The 12,101-nt window shown below is 38.5% G+C and overlaps 1 protein-coding gene and 1 pseudogene across 1 annotated transcript; both read right to left on the bottom strand.

Annotated features, from left to right (window-relative positions):
• LOC107739908 (olfactory receptor 5B17-like) overlaps positions 1 to 8,458 on the bottom strand; it is a 17,813-nt pseudogene extending 9,355 nt beyond the window's left edge.
• A 1,107-nt stretch (positions 8,459 to 9,565) lies between these two features.
• Positions 9,566 to 10,753, bottom strand: LOC107739906 (olfactory receptor 52N5-like). The gene is made up of 2 exons (XM_016552149.1): positions 10,405 to 10,753; positions 9,566 to 10,275 (listed from the first exon to the last, which is right to left on the bottom strand). The coding sequence occupies exons 1-2, from the start codon at positions 10,751 to 10,753 to the stop codon at positions 9,812 to 9,814; spliced, it is 813 nt and encodes a 270-aa protein (XP_016407635.1). The 3' UTR covers positions 9,566 to 9,811.
• Between the last annotated feature and the right edge of the window lie 1,348 nt (positions 10,754 to 12,101).

A 12,101-nucleotide genomic window follows, 5' to 3' on the forward strand; every position in this document is an offset into this window, starting at 1 on the left:
AGAAAGTGCGCAAAGTGCTCAGCGTGCACACTTACCACCATGTGGATTTCAGAAAGTGCACAAAGCTTAGCGTGTGCACTTACCATAGCATGGATTTAAGAGCTTCCCAAGCATCTGCTCACAGATGCCCGGAAGTACTGAGCCAAACGGGAGTGGCAAGCTCAAAGATAACCCTCTTGAGACGAGGGGAGCACTGCCTGAGACAACATTTCACAAGAAGGTTCTCGCAAATGCCACCTATACTTCCCGCTCGATGCCTCAGCAAAAGGGGATATCCTGGTGACCAGGAAGCCCCTCAGGGCGACCTAGATACGGCGTACCAGACAGGGCAGACTGAAAGCATAAGCCCAGCCCGGACGTCCAGGAAATTTTGCAGTGCCGTGCCAGGGGCCTGATGAACAAGAAGGCTCCCGCAGAAGCCTGTGATCTGGCCGCATGATCCAGGAAGCATGAAGCCGGAACCAGGGCTATCTTACCGACTGGATACAACATCAACGAGTGAGGTAATCACTGCAAGTCGAGAACCCTGTTTCTGAATCCAGCAGAGGGGGTGCTCACCGAGGACCTACTCTAGAAAAGGACAGAAACACACAGGTCCCGGAAAACACTGTGTAACCCCTATGCAAAATCCCTATAAAAGAAAAAATATGAATGGTTTTGTGGCATATTTGTATGAACTCATTATCATTAATTTTGCTTTTAAGTCACCTTGGTCTGTGAAACCTGATATCAGGAAATCTGCCTGGTAACTAGAGTGTGTTAGCAGATGGAAATTTGCTATTGGTGGAAAAAACTAGAAGCTCCGCCCTTTTGCTGGGGCGATGCGAGCGAGTATTGGCAGAGAGTGATGAAATGATCTGTCGTGGAGATGCAGGGAAGTTTGAATTGATTTCTCTATAAATGCATTGTATTTACATAAATTGCAAACTGATAATCACTCTAAAAAGATGATTGAGGTCGTCATGAACACTTGAACCATTGGATTGAAGCTGTATTTTGTCAGGTGTGAACTTGAATCTCGGTGAGTGTGAACAAGCTTAAAGAGTTTAAACGATCTAACATTAACTCCTAAATAGTTAAAAGAGGAGATTCATATTGTTGTATTTTGTCTCTAATGTTATTTTTTCATGTTATGATCAAATTATTTCTGTGAGTTTTGAAAGATTTATCACCTCGATGTGTACAAACACATGCTGTAATGTTGAGCAGCCATTTTAATGCATGGTTGAGGACACGTAATGTGATTTTGTGATTTGAGAAACGCGAGTATTACCGACTTGATGTAAGAGTTGTATGCATAGTTAAAAGCTATGTTGAATATTATTAATTAGTTAGAGTGAAGTCACGTCGTTGACGCAAATTCACTGTGAGCTTTATCTATCTCAAATATGTATGTTGAGTGAATTGAGCACATGATTGTGAATGTTTAAGGAATTGAATTCATGATTTAAATACATTAATAATGTTTAAAAAAGAGTTTAATGTACATTAGGGTCCATATAAATTGATTGTGAGTTGATTGAGTAATATGATATGAATGTGCCTGTTTTATTGCAGGCCAGGTTTTTTGTATGCATTTGAATTCTTCCGGAGGGAAGATGGTGAGCCAACCACCCTTGATCGTTGGATCCATGTGGTCATCGATTGCTGCTGGATGTCTCATGTGATAACACTGTGCGGTAGGATCTCAGTGGACCCTTGAATGCAGTTTTTTCCCTTTCTCCTAAATTCCAGATTGGGATTGGATAGAACATTTTTCTTGTTGAATTATTTTATTTTTATTTTGCTTCACCTTGCTTTTTGGAACCAAAAGACAGAACTGATTTCCACTAAAGGAAACAATTTTTTTGGTCATTTGAAAGACTGGACTGAGGAACTTTAAGAAAAAAGGAAGGAGACACATACACTGATTGCGCACCACACTTTATTGATGTTCTTGTGATAACAATTGTGTTATATTTGTTACTTCAATACAGTTCATGCAAAATGGTAATTTGTGTGGTTATCAATAACTTCTGGTTGTGCCATTCACTATACTAGAATTCAGTGACCCTGAGTTGAGTATCCGAACCTAGTGTATACTTACCCTTTAGAGGAGGGTTACACAGTAAAACGTGGCGAGAGCCAGCCAGGAGATCTCTCTTTTATCTTCTGATATCTTTGAAGGATTCAGGTTTCCAAAATACCTTCTATATCCTTTGAATGGTACCAAATTGAAGTTATTGAACTGTATATGCTGAAACGTAAGCAGCCTAATGTAAGCAATAATTCATCTTATTGATCTCGATACCATTGCTAATTTATTTTGTGAGCAGTAAACATGGATATAGTAATTAAGGATAATTTAAAGGTTCCAAACTGTGTTCTTGTAAGTGGGTTATCAGATACTGCTGTGGATGAAGAAGTTGCTGAATTTTTGTAGAAATATGGGAAAATTTCAAGAACTGTAAGAATAATAGATGGTCAGTCTGAGTACTACGGACAGATAATAATTGAATTTGAACATGGCTCTGCTATAGAGGCTCTGAGCTCTCTTGGCCTACCTTTTCACAGACCCTGTCTTGGTGATCCTACTGTGATCCATCACATTCAGAGCCTTGCAAGTCTGTATAGCAAAACCCGTGGTATTACCACCACAAAAGCTTATTTGTCCGAACTGAAGGAATTAGCTAAATTGAGTGGCAGACAATTTGAAGATGTTCTGCATGAAGAGCTCAGTAGAATAAGTGATTCTGTTACTGCTCAGTCTGTGAGGGTTGATCATGATCCACAGATGGAACCTGAAGGGCCTCTTCTGCCTGGTGGCCCAACAATATCGCCTAGTGAGGGTATTCAAACAGATTCGTGTACATTTCCTGTAAACACAAGCCCTCGACCACCTAAGTCAGTTGTGAATCCGGATAATGTCCTGGGACCCAGTACTCCCATAATGCTTTCACCCAGTCAACTTACCAATTCAGAAGTTCAGTGCGTGGTCGTAGAACATGTCGTCAGGAGCAACGAATTGGCCACCCAGTCTCATGCCCCATTAAAGCTTAAGACCTTTTCTGGCAAAACACCTATTCCAAACTTTGAGGTTGAGTTTGATACATGGCGTGCTAATGTGGATCTTTACAGGAATGACCCCACGATTTCCGATGCATTGGTGGTGAGGAGAATTCTTGGAAGCCTTGCATCTCCAGCTTCCAACATAGTCAAACCATTAGGACCCTTGGCATCATCCAAAGCCTACCTTGACTTACTCTATTCTGCTTTTGCTGTTGTTGCGGATGGGGATGAGCTCTTTGCTGCATTCTTAAACCTCAACCAAAATGCAGGGGAAAAGCCATCTGATTTCCTTCATCGGCTTCATACAGCGCTGAGCTCTGTGGTGAGAAGGAATGGCCTTGCCGCCACTGACATGGACAGGCAACTTCTGAGACAGTTTTGTCGGGGGTGTTGGAATAATGCTCTTATTGCGAACCTCCAGCTTGAACAACGTAAGAGCACCCCCCCCAACGTTTCCAGAATTCCTGCTTATGTTGCGCACTGAAGAAGAACGACAAGCCACTAAAAGTAAGAGAATGAGACAGCACCTTGGGATTAAGGCAAAGGTTGCATCCACTGTGCAGGCTACGTGTAATCCTTGTTTGACCCAGTTTGACTTACCTGTAGAAGACAATTACAGCTCCTCCGCAGTCGTACAACCTCTGCAAAAGCAAATTGCTGAATTGCAAGCACAAATAGCAAGTCTCATGGCTTCTAAAGAAGAGAAAACTGTTAAAGAGAACAAAACAAAGAGGTCAAAACAAATTGATAAGCAAAACAAATAAAACAAACTCCTGCGGTCCATTCAAAGCCTAAACCTTGGTACTGCTTCCGATGTGGTGAGGATGGCCATATCGTCTCCTCCTGTAGCAATCCACCAAACTCAACATTAGTGCAAGCTAAGAAAAAGGAACTTAGAGAAAAGCAAAAAGCTTGGGATATGCAAAATGGTGCTGTAGGGATGCAGGATTTAAACGAGTAGAGGCTTCTGTCGCGGGACACACAGGGGCCATACATAACTTATGTCCCATACCTGAGAGCGTATTGAAATGTGCAATTAAGACACAGACTGTCCAAGAAGGCAGGAAACTGCCAAGGCGACTAATTGGAGAAAAGTGCACTGCTGTAGTTGAGATATCTGGGACAGAATGCAACTGTTTACTTGATACAGGGTCTCAGGTAACTACTGTAGCACAATCCTTCTATAGTCGCTGTCTTTCTGATCAGCATGTTCAGCCCATTGATCAATTACTTACTGTTGAAGGGGCAAATGGTCAGTCAGTGCCATATTTAGGATACATTGAAATTTGCATTAAGTTCCCTAAGGACTTCCTTCAGTCTCAGCCTGAGATACCTACCCTTGCCTTAGTAGTCCCAGACATTAGGTCGAGTGGTGAAGTTCCTCTGATAATTGGCACCAACACTTTGGATGCTGTGTACGAACAGTGCAGTGATGAATCTCCAACTCTAAGCAGTTCCCCCTGCTGTGGCTACATTCAGGTCTGGAGAACATTGAATAAAAGACAAAAACAAGCCACAAGTGGTACGACTAATTGGAGAAAAGTGCACTGCTGTAGTTGAGATATCTGGGACAGAATGCAACTGTTTACTTGATACAGGGTCTCAGGTAACTACTGTAGCACAATCCTTCTATAGTCGCTGTCTTTCTGATCAGCCTGTTCAGCCCATTGATCAATTACTTACTGTGGAAGGGGCAAATGGTCAGTAAGTGCCATATTTAGGATACATTGAAATTTGCATTAAGTTCCCTAAGGACTTCCTTCAGTCTCAGCCTGAGATACCTACCCTTGCCTTAGTAGTCCCAGACATTAGGTCGAGTGGTAAAGTTCCTCTGATAATTGGCACCAACACTTTGGATGCTGTGTACAAACAGTGCAGTGATGAATCTCCAACTCTAAGCAGTTCCCCCTGCTGTGGCTACATTCAGGTCTGGAGAACATTGAATAAAAGACAAAAACAAGCCACAAGTGGTAGACTTAGCTTCGGGAAATTCAAAGGACGGACCCAAGAAGTTCTCCCAGCAGGCCAAAAGACTTTACTTGAGGGGTACATAGTTCAAGCTGCTTCAACAAAGGATGAAGCATGGGCTTTACTTGAACAGCCTTCAGGATCGGTCCTTCCTAGTGGGGTGTTTGTTGATAATTGCCTCATTACTCTTCCTAAGCACAGCCCTTTTAAGGTTCTTTGAGGAATGAGACTGACCATGATATCGTCCTCCCTCGTAACTGTATCTTGGCTGAACTCCGTGTTCCCCAGAGGATAATTTCAGATTCTTGTAAGAATAAACAGGAATTTACTGCCGCAAGTTGTTCCAGTCTGCAAAGACAAACTCCCGACCCCGAATTGCAGTTAGACTTTGGGGAATCCCCATTACCGCAACATTGGAGGGACCGCATAACACAAAGGTTGAATTCCTTTTCTTGACTTCGGCCATGCAACTAAAATAAAACATTGTATAAAGCTGATGGATCCTACTCCCTTTAAGCAGCGACCACGACCAATCCACCCCCGAGACTTCGAGGCAGTAAAGAAACACTTGCAAACCTTGGCAGAAGCAGGCATAATTAGAGAATCTGAGTCTCCATTCGTGTCCCCAATAGTCGTCGTTCGCAAAAAGAATGGTGACGTACGGCTGTGCGTGGACTATAGAAAATTGAACATGCAAACTATACGAGATGCCTATGTGCTGCCAAATCTCGAAGAGTCATTTTCTGCTCTTGCTGGATCACAGTGGTTTTCTGTGATGGATTTAAAGTCTGGATACTATCAAGTCGAGATGGAGGAAGAAGACAAGGCCAAGACGGCCTTTGTATGTCCTGTAGGCTTCTGGGAGGTTAATCGCATGCCTCAAGGGGTAACTAATGCTCCCAGTACTTTCCAACGCCTAATGGAAAAATGTATGGGGGACATCCATTTAAAGGAGGTTCTTGTCTTCTTAGACAACTTGGTTGTCTACTCCGACACTTTGGAAGAGCACGAGACCAGGCTCCTGCATGTACTTAACCGTCTCAGAGATTATGGACTAAAGTTGTCTCCCGATAAGTGCAAATTTTTTCAGACATCCGTCCGCTACCTGGGACATGTTGTCTCTAGAGAAGGCGTAAGAACAGATCCTGAGAAAATTCAAGCGTTAACAACCTGGCCGAGACCCCAGAATTTAAAAGAACTTAGATCGTTCCTTGGATTCTCAGGATATTATAGACGTTTCATAAAGGATTACTCAAAAGTCGTCAAACCCCTGACTAACCTCACAGCTGGATTTCCTCATCAGCGGAAATGGGGAAGGGTAACAGCTAGAGACAAAACTTATTTAAACACAAAAGAGCCTTTTGCAGAACGCTGGAGCCCAGAGCGTCAGACAGCATTCGAGGAGATAATCGTTGTGGAGATGCAGGGAAGTTTGAATTGATTACTCTATAAATGCATTGTATTTACATAAATTGCAAACTGATAATCACTCTAAAAAGATGATTGAGGTCTTCATGAACACTTGAACCATTGGATTGAAGCTGTATTTTGTCAGGTGTGAACTTGAATCTCGGTGAGTGTGAACAAGCTTAAAGAGTTTAAACGATCTAACATTAACTCCTAAATAGTTAAAAGAGGAGATTCATATTGTTGTATTTTGTCTCTAATGTTTTTTTTTCATGTTATGATCAAATTATTTCTGTGAGTTTTGAAAGAATTATCACCTCGATGTGTACAAACAAATGCTGTAATGTTGAGCAGCCATTTTAATGCATGGTTGAGGACACGTACTGTGATTTTGTGATTTGAGAAACGTGAGTATTATCGACTTGATGTAAGAGTTGTATGCATAGTTAAAAGCTATGTTGAATATTATTAATTAGAGTGAAATCATGTCGTTGACGCAAATTCACTGTGAGCTTTATCTATCTCAAATATGTATGTTGAGTGAATTGAGCACATGATTGTGAATGTTTAAGGAATTGAATTCATGATTTAAATTCATTAATAATGTTTAAAAAAGAGTTTAATGTACATTAAGGTCCATATAAATTGATTGTGAGTTGATTGAGTAATATGATATGGATGTGCCTGTTTTATTGCAGGCCAGGTTTTTTGTATGCATTTGAATTCTTCCGGAGGGAAGATGGTGAGCCAACCACCCTTGATCGTTGGATCCATGTAGTCATCGATTGCTGCTGGATGTCTCATGTGATAACACTGTGCAGTAGGATCTCAGTGGACCCTTGAATGCAGTTTTTTCCCTTTCTCCTAAATTCCAGATTGGGATTGGATAGAACATTTTTCTTGTTGAATTCTTTTATTTTTATTTAGATTTACCTTGTTTTTTGGAACCAAAAGACAGAACTGATTTCCACTAAAGGAAACAATTTTTGGTCATTTGAAAGACTGGACTGAGGAACTTTAAGCAAAAAGGAAGGAGACACATACACTGATTGCGCACCACACTTTATTGATGTTCTTGTGATAACAATTGTTATATTTGTTACTTCAATACAGTTCATGCAAAATGGTCATTTGTGTGGTTATCAATAACTTCTGGTTGTGCCATTCACTATACTAGAATTCAGTGACTCTGAGTTGTGTATCCGAACCTAGTGTGTACTTACCCTTTAGAGAAGGGTTACATAAGCATAATCACAGTAGAAAAAAAAATTAATAAAAAAAATTAATAAAAACACTGTCCTCACAGGACAGTTTAAACAGTGAGGCATTATCACAGAAAGGGTTTTCAGTTTTATAACTGCAGCGAGACAGGCGTACAGTGAGTCCTATCAGAATTGTCACTGCAGGTACTGACACCCCCCAGGCTAATGCTGATAGTTTAAGCACCATTTTATGGCTGTGTATCGCAGTGGATTGCATATAGCCACATATCTGTCAATGGCCATGATCATTAGCACAGTGTGGCTTACAGTTGCAAATGTGTGAACAAAGTAAGCTTGAACAACACACTCCACATATGTCATATAGCGCTCTGAGTCTTCCATTAAAATGTCCTGTAGTAAGCGTAGCATAATGACAGTGTTCCCTAGGATATCATTCAGTGGCAAGTTGCAGAACCGAAAATGCATAGGGTGATTTAAATTCTTGTCTGTTGAGATCAGTATTATAAGACCAATGTTACATCCCATTGGAAAAAATATAAACCAAGAGAAGCAGGATGAAAACAGGATAGGAGGACTGATGTGTAACTTTCAGTCCCTCCATGAGGAGAATGTTGTTTGTGAATGTCAGGTTGTCCATTAGTTGTGCTACACAAAACCTGCAAAAAGAGTAACAAACAGACCTGTCACTGTTTTTTCCCCATAAATAAATCTGTTATGATGCATATTTTGTAATTAACAAACATTGTTTGCTGTCCATTCAGTTTTACACTCTGCACTAACTGCATGTTTTTAAAAGCACACAACCATTCTGAACCGTATTAGCATGACCGTAAATATGAACTCACGATTGAATGTAACATAAAACAAATGATTACTTTTCGTTAAAATCTTTATTAATGCCAAAAATGCTTACATTTATGTGTCTTTTTGTTCGCTCGGGCAGCCATGTTGCCGCTGAAGCCGGTTTACGATGAGATAATTCATACCCCTTCGTTTGAAGTGTGGTCCCGAAAAATCTTTGTTTGAAGGGCTTTCTGGCCCTTCCCCTTACCCCTACCCCTCCAACCAAAAAATAATCGAGACACCCCTACCCCTTCACGTGAACGTGCGAAATGGATGGGAAAGGGCTAAGGGGTAGAATTGGGATTGGGCCTTACTCTGTACTTAATCAGTATGTGATTCTGAATGTTTGAAATGGTTTCAATACTCATTTTCCGCAGTATTGATTCACCAGTACAAGCAAACTAAATTTTTGCATGTGCTTTGAGTTTAATGTGCACTTGAGAACACAACATGTGCTAGTTATGATTTTTCACATAAGCATAATTTCCAATATTTTTTGGGGACAGGTAAACATTTCACATTGTAACACAAATCTATAAGAAGAAACATTTATAAACCTTAACTTAAACTTAAAGGTCACTTAAAGGTCTCCCTGCACCAAAATAAAAGCTTGGGGGTTTAACTCTTACAAGTGAAGGAATTAAGAAATTAAAATATCAAAATTTGTAATTTTGCTTTGTATTTTAGGAAATATAATTTTTTAGATTGTACTATTGTGCATATTGCAATAGTAATGTAGCTTATTATTATTATTATTATTATTATTATTATTATTTAATCACACTTAGAGCTATTGGGCCAGAAGAATCTCAGACAGAAGAGTTTCAATTGATAAGAAAATACTCTGACTATGGTCAAAGGTATAAGTGTAATGTAGATACTGTTCAAATTTTATAATTATATAACTAACTAAACTCAAATAAAGACTATTCCCTTAACATTTGGTTTTATAAGGTGAAATAATATGTACTCCATTAAAAAAAAAAAAAAAAAAAACTATTTATTCAGTAGATTTTCTAAATGAAAAAGGGTACAAGAAATTATATAAAATACAATTTAGGCTATGTAAGTAGATATTTTATTTAAAATATAAATATATTGTAACACCTTACCATGTGAAGACACTGATTTAGTGCCCCTAAAATAAATAAAAAGTTAAGTTACAAAGCAGTTACTAAAGACTTACATTCCTAAAACATCACTTGTATGATTGGATCCAAAGACAGAATTTGAAGATTATCACAGCATTGTATGTATTTCTAAAGGGGAGTTACTGACTCAACACATTAAATGCTGTTACCAGTGTATAATAATATAATACATTAAGATGCTCCTTTTTCTCTGCACCAAAATTTTACAAACTTCTGTCTTATTTCTTTAGTTTGTAAACCATATACTAAAGGATTTAGTCCTGGTGGTACAATGTGGAACATTATACTTGCTAGTTTCCTGCTTTCAGAGTAGAGAGGAAAACGATGGAGAAAAATAAAAGTGGAGCCAGAAACAAGCATGATTAAATAAACAGCTAAATGAGTGCTGCATGTTTTTATGGCTTTGCTGTTCAGTGCTTTGTTTTTGCTAGTTATGCATACATTAGCAATTTTGCCATATGTTATGAATATAGACAGAATTGAGAAGGAAAATAAAACCACAGTATAAATGATTCCATACACATTATTAACAACAACACCATCCTCACAGGACAGTTTAAACAGTGAGGCATTGTCACAGAAAGGATTTTCAATTTTAGATCTGCAGTGAGACAGTCGCACAGTGAGTCCTATCAGAATTGTGACCATAAGTACCGACAGCCCCCAGGCTGATGCTGATAATTTTACCACCATTTTATTGGTCATTATAGCCGTGTATCGCAGTGGATTGCATATAGCCACATATCTGTCAAAGGCCATGATTATAAGAACATAATGGCATGCTGCTACAAATATATGCACAAAATATGCTTGAACAACACATTCCACATATGTCATATAGCGCTCTGACGTTTCTTTTAAAATGTCCTGCAATAAGCGTGGCAAAATGACAGTTGTCCCTAATATATCATTCATTGGCAAGTTACAGAACAGGAAATGCATAGGATGATGTAGATTCTTCTCTGTTGAGATCAGAATTACAAGTGCAATATTGGAAACCATTATGAAGACATAAACCAAAAGAAGAAATGTGAAAACAACATAGGTAGACTGAGGTGTAACTTGAAGTCCCTCCACTAGGAGAATACTGTGTCTGAATGTCAGGTTGTCCATTTCCTGCACAAAACCTGCAAACAGTAACAGTTGGACATATCATATTCATTTATAAAATTTCAGCATAGACTACTGCTTTGTGCTTTGAAGAATGAACATGGAAATATTGTTTATGAGCTCTAGGATGTAAAATGCATATCACCCAGATATTTTGCATTCTATGACTTTTTTGTGCTCATATACAGATGATGTCCACATGTAAAATCCATGTATGACATTTTACATAACTGCTTGTTGTCTAAACAGGTTAAACAGTCCACACTATTTGTCATGTGCTAATATAAGCACAATTAATCAGAATTTTAGCAAAACATGGAAACACTGAAGTATTGCATAGTAAACAGAAATATCAAGGAATTTGATATAAACATGTTGTAAAAATAGGAAATATTTGGTAGTTACCTAGTATTAGTTGACTATGTAAAGCAACACATACTTACTGCAGATGGATTCTGTTATTACGAAGGGAGTTGTTTTATTGCTTTAAAGGTTTGATTCATATGTTGCCTAATGAAGTCACAGTAAACTCAGTATCCAGTGTTACCTAAATACTAACTTGCACTTCTCTGAAATGTTTACCTACCCTCACCTTTTAATATGTTGTTCAAAGGTGTTTCTATGATGCTATCACCCCAGAGGGGGAAACTGATTAATGTCACTTGTTGCCATGATCATAAACACTGATAAAATTATATACAATAATTATATAAAATGATATGATAGTTATTTTGTTTAATATATATATATATATATATATTTGATTTTGAGTCTACAATTGTTATGGGGCGACAGAGACATGAAGCGAGCGGATCCATGTGCATGCTTTTATTAAGAGATGTGCTCATAACAGGCATGGGTCAAACAATGGCAAACAGGTATATTGAGGGCAAGACACAAGACTAGGGCTGTGTAGACAGTGATTCGATTCACGATTCACAGTTTTTCGATTCGATTCAAGAACGATTTTTGCAAATTTAGAATGATTCAATTCGATTCAATTCACAATTAAATTCGATTTGATTCGATTAACGATTCGATTCTGCATTCTTTAAGTGCATTCACAGGATTATTTAAATGCTTCCCCTAAATTCTTTAAATGCTTAGTCAGGGGGCAAATGACACAGAAGCCAGAAGTGACAGAAATGTCAAATACAATAATTTTATGTATGTAGTATTATAATTATAATTATTATTATTATTATTTTACAAGGAATTCTTTTCTTACCTATTACTTTGAATTTGCTATAAGAAATCAAATACATTGCTGGACAATAATCAATCATTTGTAATCTATAATTTTTCCTAATGGCAATTTTATGATTGTTTTATATACTACAAACAATTATTT

The sequence above is a fragment of the Sinocyclocheilus rhinocerous genome, unplaced genomic scaffold, assembly GCF_001515625.1.
Source record: "Sinocyclocheilus rhinocerous isolate Xijiao unplaced genomic scaffold, SAMN03320098_v1.1 scaffold2210, whole genome shotgun sequence".
NCBI lineage: Eukaryota > Metazoa > Chordata > Actinopteri > Cypriniformes > Cyprinidae > Sinocyclocheilus > Sinocyclocheilus rhinocerous.

Excerpts from the sequence above, each read along its gene's own strand:
- LOC107739906 (XM_016552149.1), bottom strand. The coding sequence starts at position 10,753 with ATGGACAACCTGACATTCAGACACAGTATTCTCCTAGTGGAGGGACTT. Across the intron at positions 10,276-10,404 it reads AGCATGCCATTATGTTCTTA|TGATAGGACTCACTGTGCGA; the intron begins TAATCATGGCCT and ends TGGTCACAATTC.